The sequence below is a fragment of the Strix aluco genome, chromosome 4 (assembly GCF_031877795.1).
Source record: "Strix aluco isolate bStrAlu1 chromosome 4, bStrAlu1.hap1, whole genome shotgun sequence".
Lineage (NCBI taxonomy): Eukaryota > Metazoa > Chordata > Aves > Strigiformes > Strigidae > Strix > Strix aluco.
In genome coordinates this window covers 72613404-72631768 of record NC_133934.1, presented here as the reverse complement: position 1 = coordinate 72631768, position 18365 = coordinate 72613404, and the positions used below count along the sequence as shown (strand labels likewise).

General features: G+C 40.3%; 1 protein-coding gene across 1 annotated transcript in view; it reads right to left on the bottom strand.

Moving 5' to 3' along the window:
- Positions 1–507: 507 nt before the first annotated feature.
- The window catches only part of FAT4 (FAT atypical cadherin 4), a 151588-nt gene continuing 133730 nt past the window's right edge, over positions 508–18365 (bottom strand). The window contains exons 12-17 of the mRNA XM_074821282.1: positions 17141–17226; positions 15552–15731; positions 14535–14659; positions 13183–13400; positions 8193–8454; positions 508–3960 (exon numbers count right to left, since the gene is read on the bottom strand). Coding sequence (XP_074677383.1) covers positions 2084–3960; positions 8193–8454; positions 13183–13400; positions 14535–14659; positions 15552–15731; positions 17141–17226 — 2748 coding nt within the window. The 3' untranslated portion in view covers positions 508–2083. The remainder of the gene's footprint in view (positions 3961–8192; positions 8455–13182; positions 13401–14534; positions 14660–15551; positions 15732–17140; positions 17227–18365) is intronic.

Genomic DNA, 18365 nt, shown 5'->3' with positions numbered 1-18365 from the left:
GTAATACCAGTTGCTACTAATAAACCCCTATGGCCTAAATTATGGTTTTATTGTATTACTAGAAATCTGACAGTAGGTTTGGTAATTTTGGACATTATCTTAGGCTCAACAACCTCACAATGCTATCTCTTCTCCATCTTCCTGAGATAGGTGAAGCCTGCTGTTCTTTGATCATATCAAGGTCACTCATAAAATACCCGAGGGATATGCTGAATGCATCTTGCACCCTTGGTGAAATTCATCCCTTTGTAAGGGACAACCACACTGGACTCAGTGGGAATTCAAGACATGTACTGGGCTTGTGCTGCCCCTCTGCAGAGAGATTAATTTCCACAGTGATACTAGTGCTGCCTTCGCTGTGAATTAACTCCAAATGTGTAATTTTACATCATCACCTTGCTTCTTAAAGCCCATTTTCTGAATAAAAAGCTAGGAAAAGTGAAGACCAAGGAGTGGAAATTAGAGAGAGAGAAAAGACGAAAGGTTTCCAATAACACACACTAAAGATTTTAAATAAATATTTTAATTCTATTATTGGCATTTACAGGTAGAAAGCATACAGTATGTTACAATTTTATCAAAATGTGAAAAATATGGATGTTACATAAGTAACAAATGTAAAAAAAGTATTTTTCTTACCTTCCCTGAAAGTAAGAAAACTATTCAGCATAGGAAAATATTGATATAAAAACACAGCTTAGGTAAAAAAAAAAAAATTGAAGTTTTTACACAGTACAATAGGTTCATCAGATCTGCATGAAGACGTAAAGAATTTGTGAGGTTCTACTTTACCTAAAACTTTAGGGAATTTGGGACAAACAGTAAGCTACATTAATGAATCTACAAGTAGTTTCCCCTCATATCCGCTCCAAAATGCTAGAGTGCAGTAATTTTCTATACAATAAATAATTCTTCAAAGTTTCCATCATAGAAAATCATATAATGCAGAAAATGCCACTCCAAGGTCACAAAGGCTAGGCAGTGCTTTAATAATAATAATGATAATACTTATTATAGTGCTTTATAATGTCTAAGCACTTCAGACAAGTTAACTAATTAGTCCTCACAACACCCCTGTGAGGTAGGTAAGTGTTTTTCCTACCTCTCCTGTAGTACAGATGGGAAAATGAAATCTAGGGAGAAGCACAGACCGCAGCAGCAGCACAGCCGAGATAAGAGGCCAAGAGATGTGGAAACTGAGGGGTTTTTCCCTCGCTCCTGTTGATTGTGGCGCTGCCAGGTGCCAGGCTACTTGGCTGGGCTGGGGCTGACAATTGCCAATCACTCCCCTCCCACTCAAAGCACTGAAGGGGGCAGGCAGGGACCAGGATTAAGCATCCCCAAATATTTCATAGAGATTCAGAAGCTCTCACACAACTTTGTCAAAAAACAAAACAAAACAAAACAAAAAAAAAAGGAAAAAAAAAAGGGAAAAAACCCCAAACAAACAAAGAAGTTGAAAATAAAAAAAACTCCTAAAGTGCTGACTGGCTTGAGCTGCTTCTAGCACCTCTTGTATGGAATAAGACTTACAGCACTGTTGCCAGCAATTATTCAAGCTGATTTAATCCATAAAGTTACATGTGAGCAACTGCAGGACATGGTAACTACGTTTTCTGAGACACCTTACTACTGTAATTCCTTCATTCACCATCCTTCTTCCATGCACTTCTTAAGGAAAATTAAATCCTCAATACTCTTGCATCATAAAACATGTTAGTAGCTGGAGACAATATGCACATCCTTCACAATTAAAAAAAAAAAATTAGATCATTTTCAGAACAAAGCATTATTAATTTAAGAATCACAAACCAAACAATGGTAAATAGGAAACCCTTTTCAAAGGCTGCACGCCGAATATCTTGTTTTCAAATACAATGCATGCAGGAGAAATAAATTCATCCAAGCATAATTAAATTAAAAATGTTTTAAGTCTCTTTCAGCAGCATAATGGTTATTATTTTTAAAGTCTCCTCTATCCAAACTGGCCTGGGGTTCAAATGCTGACCTTTGCTTTTCTACAACCATATAATGGTTGGACTGGTCCCCGTGGCTTTGCAGTGGCAATACCAGAAGATAAAGCCTATACATACTGTTCTGCTTCCCCGTCCTTGGAAGCAGGTTTTGTTGTACCACCTTTGCTGTCTTCACTCGCTGCTGCTGCTGCTGCTGTTTTTTCAGGAAGTGATGCCAAATCTTTAAAAACATCCACATAATGCCCAAAGCCCGGGCCCCAGTTCAAGAGGTTGTCCCAGTTGAAGCTTCCCGCTTGCTGCCCCAGCTTCACGGGAAGGGAGCTCTCCCCAACGCTCGCAGTGGTCGCCTGTGCCCCCACTGGCCCCCCCTCACCTCGGCGGCCAGGGTACCGCCGGGGCTTCAGCCTGGTGCCGTAGTTGTCCTCGTCATCTGCATCGGACTCATTGACCTGGGATAACTTGGGCATCCTGGAGGTGTACGCTATGGGCTTATCTCTGTCGTACTCCATCTCCGAGCAGGTGAAGGACTCGTGGGAGTCACTGTCGGAGGAGGACTCAGGCGCAGGAATACCATCTGCTGGGTTCCTCGTCCGGGACAGAGGCCTTCTGCAGTCCTCCTCAGAAGAGGACCGGCCATGGTCTGCGCTGCAGATGCTGGGGTTTCTGGGGCGAGGGGTGTTCAGTCTCTCCACCTCTTCGATGGACAGCCCCACAGGAGGAGCAGTCTCCAGAGGGATCTGCCCGATGGGCTGCTTCAGGCGGCTTCCCGGTCGGGAACCATGGCTCGCCATGGTCTGTGGACTCTTACTTCTCCTCCCCAGCCGAGTGGCGTAGTTAAAAATGCCAGGCTGGCAGACATCATTGTGCATCTCCAGCGGGCTCCCTTCCCTTATGGCGAGGTGCAGCTCCCTTGCCGGACTGTGCCTGTAGAAAGTTGATGATTTGGAGAAGGGTGCGGGGCTGTGCCGAGACAGGGGGTTGGGAGTAGGACATGCCGAATGGCTTAAAGAGGTTGTCCTCAAGCCCTGCCCGTAGGCGGGCTGGTAGGTCAAGCTGCTGGCTCCCAGGGGCATGGGGGACTGCCGTGCAAAGCCCAGCGGGCTGTGCCTCTGGATGGAGAACTTGGGTGTGTGGCTCCGAAACTGCTTGTAGTGCTGGACGATGTCGGCGTCCGAGGGGGCAATGCTACTGGCATTGTCAATGTCGTAGTGCTCGATCTCGGGCTCGGGGGAAGCCAGCGGGGCGCTGGGGATTGTCTCTGTGGCATGCGGGATGTCGGTTTCGTCATAGATGAGATATGGGTTTTCTCTTTCGATGATATCGGGTTTTGGGTTCCCTTCAGGCTGCTTCCTGACGGTCATGTCATCGCTATAGGGTGGGATATTGTCAGGGTCATCAAACGCCACGTTCTCGCTCCCTTTTTTCTTCTTCTCCTTTGTTTTCTTCTCCTCTTTTGGGGCTTTTGACTTCTTTCCTCGACACTGGTTGCAGAGGATGAGGCTGAGGACCAGCAGCGCCAGGACCGTCGCACAGCTGCCCACGATAGCTGGCACGGCCCAGAGGGGCAGGGACAGCTCGGCGGGGTGCGGGGATGGGAGGCAGATGTGGCCACCATTGATCCCTGCTCTACACTCGTGGCCTGGGGCGCATGAGACCCCCAGGCAGGCCACCACCGCCTCGCACGTCCGTCCCGCATATGCCTCGGGGCAGCTGCAGGTGAAGCCGGCGTGCGCCCCAGGCTCACAGCTGCCCCCGTTTTGGCAGGGGCTGGAGGCACAGGCGCCTGGTGGGACGCACTGGTAGGCATACCACTGGTTGATGCACATCAACTCGCCCCAGCAGGGACTGCTGGCGCAGACGTTGGGGCCACGGCAGCCGATCTTCACCGACGGGTCCGTTTTGGAGAGAGTGGCGAGGCTGTGCTTGCCAGCGAAGGGAAGGCTCTCCCCGCCGTACTTGATGTAGGAAATGCAGCCATCGAAGCCTAGGAGGAAAAGCAACAGTCACGTCAGGACCTGAAGGCTGAGTATGCACTGTCAAGGGAGGCCAAAGACACTCTGAGCATCAATGTCAGGCTAAAGGGGAAACGTTTTGAATCAGCAGATGACAAGATTTGCAGTGTGCCTCTTGGCCCCTGAAATGAAAGGGGAAACAAACACAGAAGCAACAAAATGGAAAACCCAATGCTACGATGGAGGCGATGGCCTTATTTCGTGATGTGGTTTTAAGCAGTCTGCGAGGTCAATCACACTGTTAGTTATGCATGTGAAGCCTCCATATTTTCATGACTGAATCTTACATGTACTGAGCTTATGATTGCTTCCCCACATTTTTACCTTGCGCTGTGATTAATGTAAAAATATCTGCAATATTAACCACATAACAGTACAATATCTGAGTAACTTCACTTATTTCACTAGAAGGATGGCCCATTCACAGATGTTTCAGTATCTGACAATCTGCACTGAATTATTTAGGCTCAGGTGTAAGGAATATTTTGGTGCTTCCTTTTAGATTGTAATGACTACTTTGTTCATAAACTTTTGATAATTTTTTGGGGTTCATATTAGATAGGAACTGAAATCTACTTTTAAGCAGAACAATATTAAGTAAAGGCTGGTCATGCCTGGAGCTTCTGACATAACTTCTATACATGCACCTTTTAAAACTGATGATTTTCACATCTAAGCTGTGTATAGAAATGGAGATTAAAGATAAGAAAGTAATTAAGTAATTTCTCTGAAGATATATGCATGGCACTTATATAAATGATACCAAGATATCTTGGGTTCTTTTAAGTCTGCCAAGTAAGAATTCAGAAACAGACCAGTTTTTAACTTCAATGCTAAGATTTCAAAGCAACGAAAATATTTGTAGGTGAGTGAATAAAATGTACCAAAACCTGCAATTAAGATGCTGAAATTAAACATAACATGTTTTCTAGAAGGCCTGTAAGACATTTTGCACTCCCATTGCTTTCATTAAATCTGAAAAAAACCAAGCAATTGTAAGCAGAAGCCTAAATAGAATTTGTAATGTTGATCTGGCTTTAAAGAATTCTATAGGCTGCGCAGGAGAAGGAAGTACTGTCTGATTAGGAAGTATCTACCTCAAGCTTAGATACTGGGAGTAAAGTTCAAATCAAGGAAGAAATGTAATATAAAATTAAACGAAAAAAAAAATTTTGGGTAAAAACAGGTTGCTCACACATAGACTCAATTCTGCCACTTACTGAACAGATTAGATCTGAGATTTGCAATGCAAATGGATACTTCTGTGATTGTAGTGTGTTTATCTTACAGACTCATCTAAAGAAGTCTGAAAGATATATTCTCAGATCTTTATTATAATGTAGTTTCCCCTTGAAGCAAAATTATTTCACCAAAATACTAAGCAATGAGCAAATGGTTGGATTTTGCAGAAATATTATATTTTTTTTAAAAATATATTGTTAGATTGACTCAATTTTCAATTTATAGACCCATTTCACTGAAGCTAAATGAAAGGCTCCATTGTCAATAAATAAGCCAAGAATTCAAGGGGTTAACATAGGGAAACAGCTATTCTAGTAGTATTTGATGTCTTTAAAATGGATTTGAACAAATATTCCTTCTAATGACTTCATTCAATATACTTAAATGTTTTTGTTTCCTAATTTTCCCATATTTCTAAAACTTCTTATCATCCACAGAGAGGAACCTGTGCACAGCTGGCTTGGCTGCGCTAGCAGAAAACATTAACTTCCATTCCCTTTTGCTTGTGTGCTTTCCCGTTTCCCCTATTCTGAGCTGAAGTTGTCTATCATGCTTCAGCTAAGCCTCCTGTCTTACTGTCTCCTAAAATCATGGCAATACTTTTATGCCTCTGAATCTCGAGCAACCTTTTCCCAGACTTCCCATAGCTTGGTTGTAGGGCTACCGTGTCAGTGGTGACGCTGAGTTTCAGTGCTGAGAGAGCCCAGGGAGATGGGATTATCCTCAGCCTTTGTGCAGTGGTTGTGTGCGAGGTGACAGGAAAATCCAGCCTTTTGCCACCCTAATAATTGTCTGTGCTCCCTAGACTTAATCCTTTCTGCAAGTGTTTTAGGATAGTGCAACCTTATGCTGACCTCCACTCAGAGCTGTGACAAAATGGTACGCAGAGATGTGTTTCTAAGTTATGTTCTTAGTGTCCACATGCACGGTTGATGTAGTAAATGTGTTCATTTCTCCTTAACTTCTGATGGGTTCTCCTTGGGATGCTGTGTATGGTGCCAGAATTACAGGAGGATATTATTCTAGACTAGATTTATTGGCTATTATCAATAAAAATAATCAGTAAGGAGAAGGAAAGTGCCACTACTCAGTTCTGAAGCGTCGCTCTTGGGTGAAACAATAAACAGAAGCAAATTTTCCATGCATTAGTAGTGTCAGAGAAAGGTTCAGTTCTGCAAACATATTGCTGGAATGGAAGAACAGCCACTATGAATGGTAACTTTGTGAATAATTGTGGAAATCTCTGTAAAAACAGGTAGCACAGAGATAAATGTTATGAATATTTACTCTGTCATGAAATAGCAAACATACTCAAGTTGTATGAGGTGATACTACAGATTTATAATCTTCAAAGTATGTTGTTTTAAAATTTGAACGCCCTCTGATGTCAGAAATGAAATATGAGTGCGTATCAACATCAAATACCCTTCACTGAATGATGCAAGTTGTGGTGTAAAAGTACATGAAAGAGCCTTCTAAATTTTGCAAGCATGCTATTTCTGTATTATTTCCATTCTGAAAGAGATGTGTTTTCTTTCAGCATTACTTATATTTTCATTTTCTCCTGTTTTTACATTACCAAATAAAGAGGATATTGAAGATTTAGGTTCAGGTGGGAGCCCAAGCAAAATGGACGATTACCTTGCCGCATGCTTGGTGGTCCCCGATGTGATAAACAGCAATTGGGATTTTGTCGGGTTCACCCACGTTTGAAAATGTTACTGGATATACCAGCTTCACAGCCCTGAAAGCGTCACCCGCATTTGTCTGCCTTTAACAGTACTGCAGATATTTTTGACTCTGAGTTCACGCAGAGTTTTATACCTCCCCTTTGTAAATCCTTGGTATGTTGTACACAATGTAATCCAATATTAAAATAAAATAAAATAAAATCATATGAATAAGAGATTTTGGATTGTGTATTCCTAATGGAAGCCAGACATTCCTAATTTGTCTGCCACAGCATCAGGCAGTGGTGAGAAGTTAGTGTCCTCAATTTTCTTTGTTCCAGCTTTCCTAAAAGCCTCTGACTTTTCCATGCATATGCTGCTCATAAAACATATATGTAAAAAGGGTAAAGGTTAGTAAGCATCCATATGATTTTGTACCACATTTCATACAAACTCACAATACACAAATGTGAAGTGTGAATTTGCTTCACTCGAAGATACTTTATCTGGTCACAATTCTTGAAGTCAGGAAGATTTTTCAATATAAACACTCTGTGAAACCTATGCCTTCATTGTCTGGAGTATCTCACAGTTTGTAGCTAAAAATCATTTCCATCTTTACTTATCACTGGGGGAATGATATCAAATATATGTTATCTACTTCTTTCGCCAGGGTCTAAGACAGTTGCTTCAACTCTTTAAGGGAGACTGATTTACTTCTTAACAGCTAGATGTCAGTCAGAGGGTGGTTCCTTATTGTCCTTGGTTCCTGTTGCTCAGAAATAAATCCTATTCTTCATTTGACAGCAGGATAAAGCAGAAGGAAGTTGGAGTTTCAGAAAATATTTTAATCATATTAATAACAGGCTAAATCCTGCAGTGCTTACCAAACCCCTACAGAGACAAAGTTCTCATTTAGCATTTTTTCCCAAGTAAAAGATTTGCCTTGATTTTCCAGATTCTGACCCAGGTAAAGAATAGATCCTTTCTACTCTGTTAGCATAACAAAATTATAACCACTACTTTACAGACAAGCAAGCAAACCCGCCCCCCACCTCCAAAAAGCCCTGCAGATGGAGTGCCTGCTTTTGGAAACAACAGGGCTGCAACGTGCATTGAAGGAACAAAGTCTGCAATCCTTACTCATTCAAACTGCAGTTTTTCTGGCAAAGGATGGAAGTATACTAATTACTGATAAAGAATTACAGTACTTTCTGCAACCTTTAAGCAAACAGAGACCCTTCGTCCAAATGTGCTTATGTGCGCTATTTAAAAAAATTAAGAAAAATCACCTGCAACTGTGCTCTTGAAGGGTTGGCTTGATGGGATTCCTCCCAAAGAAATTGTAAGAACATTTAGTCCACCAAAGTCTTGCGTGGCATGGAGAATATCTCGGCTATGACTCTTGTCGACCGACAGGATAGTAGCAGACCCGTTCTTCTCAATGAGTACCGAATGCCACTGACCATCTGCAGCGTACACTTCTGGGATATTTCTTTCCACTTTCCCAGCAATTCCAGCATCAGATACGTAATGCACTTTCCCACCTTTTATCTGATCAGAAGAATACAAAATGCATAATTTTAAAATGATATACACATAACCACTCCTACACACGCATAACCAATGTGATGCCTATTCAGTACAGCTACAGTAATACATGGCTTCAGTTGCAATAGGAAGCCTGGGTGTATTTTTTCCCAAATAATTGTTTTGTACTAAAAATTAATTATTTAGCACAAAAAACTTGGCTGTGATTAAATACTTGATTGCATCTGAAGAAAACTGAGAGCTGCCATCCACTCATTCCCTGGCTAATCTCATCAGAGAAAAACTTATTGAGAGGCCAGCAACAGGGCATGCACATGACAAAGCATTTTAACCAAAAAAAGAATAATTCTTCCTCCTGCTTCAATGGAAGTGTGGAAAATGCTTTTCAGAGTAAACAGATGTTGTCCTTGCCCCAAAAACTTGCATCTAGTTTTCATTATGACACAGTAGAAATACATATGGCATGGCAGGACTTGATCAAGATTCCCATTTCATACCCGTTTTTTCTGCTAATTTGCATTTTGCAGAGACAACAAAATAGTTGTATTTTAGAAAGCTTTCTGAAGAGTTGCAAAGTGTATTATTTTGCATGAATTTTCAAGTGGTGCATACTTGAGCAAACTGCTTTTAAACTTGTGAGTTGTTAGGAAAAAAAGGTTCTATTAAAGTCCATGAAAAATTTTTTGGCTTTTCCTCTAGGAATGACGCCTTGCAATTCTACTGAATCATGAGATGCAGGATTTCGAACCTCTTATTAGCTCAATATTAAATGATCCCAGAATGAGATCAGTGCAAATTCTGCATTTAAGATACAGGAGTTTAAAAAGACCCCAACCTCCAAACATGCCAGCTTCTCAAATACTGCATAGAAGTTGGGTATGTCAGCTGACTTTGTAAGGGCGTACAGACTTGTGTACTGCTCATATAGGGTGGCTCTGCAACTTGTTGCAAGTTTCCTTCCATGCTCTGCATGTTTGGTCATACATGTGGAATAAGATGACTATTTTCCCTCCCGTGTTCCTCTCCACAGCTTGGTTGGTCCGTGATGTGTAACACGAGCGTGCAGAACGTGCACATGCATAGTCCAGGAAAGGTCGAAGTCCCAGGTTTGTTGAAAGCTCTCTAAGCCTTGCATGCTTTGTTCCAGGAAAAATAACGTTCACCTGGGAAGAACTGTGAGGTGACACACCGGCTGAAAGAATGCTGCTCTCGTTTCCAGAAACTGTTAAATGCTCTGGATTTACTTCTTTAGTGATGCAAGCTGAGGACTTTGTTCATACAGATCAGCTTTAATATGGCTGTAAGACCACGCTCATGTCTTGGCAGCAGCCTGAACTAAATGTATCTAGCACGTATTCCATTTGGATCAAGAAATACAATGGTTAATATGTGCACGCACTTCATTTATAAATGCAGTAATTTGGGGTATTTGAAAATGTATTGTTTGAGGGACTCTGATAAAGCTGCCCCTCAGACATAGGATGCTTTTGTTACTGGCAAACACAGGTGGCATACAGCTGAACTATCACATAGCCCAAAGAAAATCCCACATTTGGAAATGCAGTCACACGGAGTATTATAGCATATTAAACACCATTTGCCACAATCAAAAGTATTTAGAAAAAGATCAACTGGGCTGGATATATACATATATTTATGCCTGTAACCTGTAATTGGTTTGTTAGTCTTATTTTGCCTTTTATGCTCCATGAAAATACTGCCTTGTATTTTGGTCTTTATGTTAATGAAAAGAAATATACCATATCAGACAATATCCTCTAAGCTTATGGGAAGACTAAGAACACAATTGTAACTTTTCATTCCACATTAGAGAGGAATTGTAGAATTAATTACCTGTCAGCAACTGATATTTTCCATAGATTCATGACTCTCTAGCTCTATTTCTGTTTCTTTAAAATTGCATGTGACTAATGCTAACAGACTCATAAATAATATACTAGTGGCATTTGAAAAACAAAATTTCCAGAGACAAGACCGGTCCATGACTTCTTCAACCAGGAAAAAGTAAGAAATGTCCTTCTCAGTTCCTTGAAGCACAACATATTTCTAAATTTGAAACAAATGCTGATGCTGACAATATTGAGTAACACCCATTTCTGGGTTTTATTTAAATGGCAGAGAACTGACAAGTAGAATATAATGAAAAGAATGAACCACTAAAAAAGTAAACATATTCCTAACTGCAAGGATGATTCAACTTTACTAACATTCTGAGTCTCCTTTACTGAACAAATTGCTTCTTATTTGTTTTAAATTTGAGCACTAGACTTTACAGATTTATAGCCCACTGGATGAGATATCATTTAAAAGAGTTATGGTCTGATTTATTCCTGAAACTTGATATGTGCATAGAATCACAGAATGGTTTGGGTTGGAAGGGACCTTAAAGACCATCTAGTTCCAACCCCCCTGCCACGGGCAGGGACACCTTCCACTAGACCAGGTTGCTCAAAGCCCCGTCCAACCTGGCCTGGAACACTGCCAGGGAGGGGGCAGCCACAGCTTCTCTGGGAAACCTGTGCCAGTGTCTCACCACCCTCACATATGCATACGTCAGCTCATATAGGTAACATGTAATCCACATTCTCTACCCGTACAATTCATAGATCTTAGAGCTACATTTATGCTAATTTAATCTGATTTCAGATGAGATTTTCAGCTAAACCAGGGCACGCAATTTCACCTTTAACCTGCTGTATTTATCCCATTACTTCTAATTGAATTAGTTGCAATGTGTATTATTTGTAGGAAAATAAGCTGTGACAAAGAGCTTTAGCAATAAGGAATCCCCTACCCTCTTCCTTTTTGTGGGGTTGGGGGGAGACATTTTCCATCTGAATTTGACCATTGTTTAATTTCATCTGCTAGGTTTTGTATCTCTTCTGGATTAAGGATCCCTTTACATTATAAAGACCTCTCTGGGGTTCTTTGAGGGAGTTTACATCTATCATTTAGTAAATCAGCTGCTCGCAATCTCAGTGGGTCTTAATTATTACCATTTCTCTAATTTAACCCCAATTCCAGCTACATCAAAACCAGTTAACTAAAAGAGGAAAAATGTGGAGGCATGAAAGTAGCCACAGGACTTGTAGATTTTCCCTAGCACAGTTTAATATTAAAAAACACATGGCAGGTTTTCTCTGAATGCTTACACTTTGGATGACAAGCATATTAAAAGAACAAAAAATCAAGTTACAAAATTGTCTGTTTTGAAGACCGACAAGAGAGTTGTAAACAGCAGTTCCTAAAGCTTATCTTCAGCACCAGGAGTGGACTGAGGTGCCAGGGAAACCTACGTGTGGGTAGGCTTCACCAACATCTTGGGCTACTGCTGATGGAACTGCTCGTTGTGATACCTACTCCGGGTATGGGCAGCGGCGTAGAAGCCATACTGTACTAATTACAGTTAAATTACTACAGTTTTATTAAGTAGCATCATCTGGGAACTTTTTGGCAATAATTGGTACAGTGATGTTACCTCTCCTTCCTTAAACTGCTGCATTTGTTACTAGGCAAACCTCCTCACTTTGCCCTTGCACAGCGGGGTCTGGGACTTGACACCCACTGCTTGCTTGTATAACTTCACCAATATTAACAATAATAAGAGTGTTTGCATAAACAGACCACTAGTGCTTTCAGCCAGGAAAGGCAACTCTCCTCCTTTTTTTTTTTTTTTTTTTAAATAATGCTTGTAGAGCTGACCTAGCAAATTCTACTAGAGAGAAAAAGGTAGTACTTGTTCTTTTGTCTCCAGAACCCAGAATAATGAGATGTTATCTGCTAATATGACTGAGGCAGAAACTTCCTATCAAATGATGTGGTAAAAGCATACACCAGGGAAGAAATGCAGACTTGCTTCTTAAACGCAGCCGGTGTGTTAGGAAAGCTCTGTACCTCTGATCAGGCAGGTGGAGAATATCCATGGGGCTGAAGCTTAGAAAGTGAGAATTTCTGTATGAGTTTCTTTAAAAGTCAGGGAAAAAAACTTGGAAAGCCTTACAGCAGTCAAGGAAACTTGGAGCTTACACCAACCCAATAAAGGGGCTTGCCAACATCACTGCTGTACTCATTTAGAGTAATGAGTAAATGGACTGAGTCATAGCCAGGAACTGAACCATCGCTTTCTCTTGAGAAAGGTAACTTCTGTAGCAATAAACTCTTTGGGAAAGAAACAAAACTGTGTGGCATTTGAAGCATTAATTCAGCTACGTATCCCAAAATAATTTGATATTGACATTGGTCTACGGGTAACCTCATGAATTCAAGTTATCCCTCACTTCCTAGTTTGATAAGCATGAGCCACGCTAGTAGGATTTAATGAAAACTTTTTGGCAAGCTTAAGGAGGGCCTGGGTTCGAGGCCCGAAAAAGCAGAAGATAAAAGGCCAATAATGAAACGATTTGTTCTGTAGAGTGTAACTTAATGATGACAACGAAAATGGCAATGATACTGTTCTTGCTGCCTTAAAACAGTCATTATTTGGAGTCTAGACAAAACTGATTAGATACAAAACCATCAAGATATTCTGATACCTTGGCAAATAGCAAGGGAATTGTTGAGAAGATGAATGATACTGGAGCAGTGCCTAGCCTCAGTTAAAGACCTAATATTTTATAAAGGAAACAGCAAGAGTAATGGAAAAATGTGATTTTGATCACTATGCATGAGGCAGTCCAATCAAATCAAACTCAGCATTAGCTATAATCTTACCTTCACAGTAGTGAAGTTGCTGCTTTCCTGGACGTGAACTAAAATGCCGTTCTCGCTTCTCGTCCTGAACTTCACTTCCAAGCGGTCTGCTTTCGGGGGTCCTGGGCCGGCGCCTCGAGTGCCGTGTCTCATCACGTATTCTCGCTTCTTGTTTGGGCTCATGTGGTAGTCAAGTCGTCCTTTGCCTTCTAGCGATAAGGCAGTGTCAGCAGTAATATCTGGGACAGGACGGGAAAGTACTGAGTATGCAGCTCGTTACAGCTATAGTGATCATCTGCCTAATAATGACCATTTTCTTTCAGAGCAGAGATCAAGTTCAGAGCAGGTCAGGGGGGAGAGCAGGAGCAAATGGCAGTTTCAGCCCCTCTATTCTTTGGTTTGAACCAGAATATGTGTTTGCAAGTGGGAGTGTGCTAGTAATTTACGGCTGCTATCAGTCAATAGTAAATTAAAACTCGCTAGGGAACAAGTGAGGGAGTAGGGAAAAAAATTTGGCTCTCAGAACTGTAATTCCTTCCCAGGGATGTTACTGTTTCCATTACTGCAAACAGGGTTTCATGATATATTGAACTCTAAGCTCTTCAGGGCAGAGATAATGACTTTCTATTTGTTATGACATAAAAAAAAGAATAAAAAATGGCAGAACATTGACTACCAAATGCTGTTAAAATTATGGCTAAATTCTTTTGTAAACCAGCGCAATAAAAGCATATAAATCAGCTAAACAATAATGGGACATGTAAGAAAACAAAGCTCAGTCATTATACTACAACTACATGAAAATAAATCACTTTGCTCTCCTAGACAATTCTGTACTGATTTACAGAGCTATCCATATGCGAGTTAATAACCCCAGAGTGTAAATGGCTTGCTTTCATTTACATTTACCATATTTTCTTGCATATAATCTGATGGTCATTTGATAAAAAGGCCTACAGTTCGGAGAAGCCATAAGCATATGCACACAATGTTTATGCGAAGGGAAGGGTTTTCCCTTACCCTCTTACCTCTCCATTGCAGACAAATCCCTCCTACAGGATAGCTTTACTTTAGTTAGTGATTATACATTGTTGGGAAGCAGTCGTTTTAAATGAGTGCAAGTTACCTGAAATGTGATATACAAACTAGAAAACAAATATATGTAACTTGTTGCTATTTTTAGGTCATGAAAGGGCAATAGTCCATTGTGGACACTTTCCTTCAAAATTATTTAAGGGGCAAGCATGCTGCTTGTTTTCATTATTTTATAAAATTCATTATCCCATGCGCCTGAAAATAAACTCTTAATGGCATTTGGTTAAACCATACTTAGGTGTACATTAAAGAGAAAGACAGTAAAAGCCCCTCCATACATTTTTCACAGTGCTTTCCCGTCAGTCCATCTTTGCAGTGACACTGCTGCCATGACCAGTGATCAACACAGGTGCCACCATGTTGGCAGGGGCTGGTCGTGCAAGCGCCTTCTAGTCTGGGACACCTGAAACAAATCAGGAACCAATCAGAAAAGTAGATACAGAAGAATGTGCGCACAAATAAGCGGAGTAAATGTGCTGGGAAGCATCTTGCATTTGAACGATACTCCCTTTCTTCCCTCCAGGGATGCAAAAATTGAGAGGCTCTTCCCCATAAACAGCTCATGTTTCTAAACAGATTCCAATTTTCAGCATCAAGTTATAACAGTCTTACGAAAGAGAAAGGAATACAGAGACAGTGAAACTCCTATTATCTGTTATGCAAGAGAAGAAGAAACTCTTTCAGGTGCTTTTTATGCTACAGACCTCCACAGACTTCATATCACAACGAACAGCACAAACTTGGGGGTTGAAGGAGGAAGGGTGAGATAGCAAATTTGGACGAAAGACTGACATTATTGCTACAACTGTGACTTCAAATACTGAGACGGAAAAAACAATAGAATCAGATAGTACATCATTTCTGAAAGACTGCTCGGAGGATATGAGGGAAATTCAGTGATACTTGAGAGGCAAAGTGATAGAACAGACATTGCGGATTAAAAAGAAATAAGAGGGAGTAGAGGGTTAGCAAACAGTATGAGTACAGTCAAACCCAGGTGGAATTTATGAAGAAACCCAGTAACAGGGCTCCTCTATTTCAGCCTGCAAAGCAAGTTAATATTAATTGGCAATAGAAATGTAATGATGTTGCTTTTTTGAAGCCGCTGTAATCTTTTGTGAACCTTTCATCCAAATTCACTTTCTTCATACATTTTTCACACTTTACAATAAATTCTACAGTAATTTTTTTATAAGAACTATCTGATAGTGTCTGAATGGAATAGTGTCTGACTTTCATGACAGCTTCCTTTGTTGTAAACGCTGTCCATTTAATACCATATATAGCAGACATACTGATCTAAGATTCCTTGAGCTGCCAAAGCCTGGCTGGGCTCCAGGGGACGTCCGTTGACTGCAAACTCCATTATACAGCCCACAAAATCATGGCTTTCCACCTGTCCTCTCCTTTGAAGGATGGGCTCTACAGACCTGATGCCACCAACAGTAACTCGATTTGGTTGTACATCGAGAGTCCTATAAGAGAGTCAGAAAAGTAATTTATCACTATCAGACATTAACATAGCAATGACAACACAGGAACTGTAGCCACCAGCTACGGTTTGTGGCTAAAATTCCTCCTCCAAACTTTACATTTTACATTTAGAAGGGGAGATCAGTAGCATTTGAACTAACCGTTATAATAGGTATGACTCTAAATTCACACTCAGTTATTACATGTTAAATGTTCTATTCACTTGACTGAGCAGCATGCTTGATATCATAATGAATAAGGTTTTTTACTCAATTATTTAAATTTTAGATGATATTTAAATAGCTGGAAGATGGATTCATTATTTTACAAAGATATAACACCTTCGCTAGTGGAGAAACCACGTGTGACAGGAAATATGATTGTGATTATTGTAAGAAATTACCCAAAGTTGTTGGGATTAAAATTATTTTATCTCCAAAGAGGATCTAATGATGTGACAGAAAGGCTTCTAAGTTAGTTACAGTAAACATGATAAATAAGGTTTGTTCTCTGTACTGGCCAATGTTTAAGAAATTAAAACTGTGAAAGATGACATCCGGAAATTACTGAAAATAATGTCAAAGTAATTACTCTTTTTTTTTTTTTTTTTGAAGAAAGCAGTGATCAGGTGATGCTATTTATTACACCTTTATAGGAAATGAGAGGTGCAGTTTACATAAATAAATAAATAAAGACCCCAGATCAAAGCCCAAAACTGAACACTGGAGTGAAATATAGGTGCTACTAGAGTAGTCGAATTTTGGGTCTGAGCCTGGTTTTGGCAAGATAGATACGATTCAAAATGTAAAAGGAGTTGCTAAAGATCTGTAGCACTAAATATTGTAGAACTTTTAACTGTCAAAGAGTAGTGCTGTATATTTAAGAGCCAGTTGATTATATCAAATACATTTGTGTTTTACTGTCTAACTAAGATTTACAAGTTGTCAGTAATTATGAGCATCTGATATTCTGATTTGTTAACTCTTTCTAGATTATGAAGTGAAATCTCATAGCATTAGGCAGTAAGTCTTATCCCTGTTTGCACCACAGTGCAGGCTACTCATGGCCATACATTTCTTGTGTGCCAACCAGAGCCTGGGGACAGAGCTGAGAACTGAGGATTTCTGAATAAACTCCTTGTTATGAATAAACTCCACGCAGAAATTTAGCCTGAGTTAGAAAGTAGCAGTACATGTAAAAAATTTAATTTGCTTCTGCAAAGATGGGAGAAAATGACACTTGGGAGCCTTGCCTTTGCATGCCTCTGAAGGAGTGCAGTTGAGGTATCTATCCCTTGCCTGAGGCTGGGCTAAGGGCATGTACTCCAAATTTCTCTGGTTTTAGAGGGTGATTTTCATTTTACTTTTCATTTTACTCCAAAAAAACCCCCACAAAATGAAGAATTATTTACCAGTCAGTAGAAACAGCAACATTGCTAACAGTGCAGTAGCCTGGCTCCTGATCCTCAGAGCAGGAATCCACTGTCAGTGATGCTGCCTGCAAAAGCCACACACACAAATATGCCAAATATTACAAGCTTGTAGTCCCCAAGCACATTAAATATTTAAGATTAAACATATTATATCAAGGACTTGGCTAGAATGGAGTATTTGTATATTACTACATCACTTAGGATTGCAGGGTGCCCCAGAGCCACCGATCAACTACATACTGCATCAACATAGTGAATACCAAGATGTGGATATGAACAGAGAGTGAGCTAATTGACCGCTTCATACAGAGAATCAGTTAAACACTAAATTTTCAGATTTGGGTAGGGTTTGTTTTGTGTTTGTTTGCTTTACTTCTTGAAACTGCAGCTATTTTGGCTCATACCATATCCTACTCTTGATCTGAACACAGAGCTGCTCCCTCCAAACACAAAGGGCATTTCTTCAGGGGCTTGACCATGACATTAAACATATTGCTTGAACTTGATAAAAAGCATGTCACAAAAGCTGGGAGTACAAACACTGAGATCACTAGTTAAAAATAGTAACCAACCACTCAATAATACTCAAAGAGTAACCAAGTAGACCTGATTAAGGCAACACTTAGGCTGATATGTCATAAGGGAGGTTTGCTCCACATTGATAATGGTGAACATATGGATACCTACAGTGGGAACAAGCTGACATTCAGAGAAGTACCAGGTGTCACTAGCACTTAGAGCAGTCTTCCTCTTTATTATTATCTCCAAGCCACCAAGCCCCAGACAACGGGGTTGCCTCATTACCCATCTCAGTCATTTACACTAAAGTGAATCATGGCACTTTTATCTGTAATCTCTAAAACTCTAACCAAAGCTTTCACTAAAATAATGAAATAATTCCTGCTGATTTAAAAAGGAGTTTTTATTTTATTCCTTATTTAGCAAAGAATTTTCCCCACAGCGATTTATTAATAACAGATGCGCTGGAAAAAAAAAAAAAACAAACCTGAAGGTTAGTTATTCCTTAAAACAAATTTTCAGAAAAATAAACATAATCTCCAAACTGTACGTATCAGCTTCTCACATTCCAACTAGATGTGTGGTACAGTTTTACAGCAAATTTAAATCAAACGTCACTTTTAAAAATGCCTTGGTCTATACTTTGATTTAGATTACTCTACAGGAGCTGAGCAAACAGCAATAG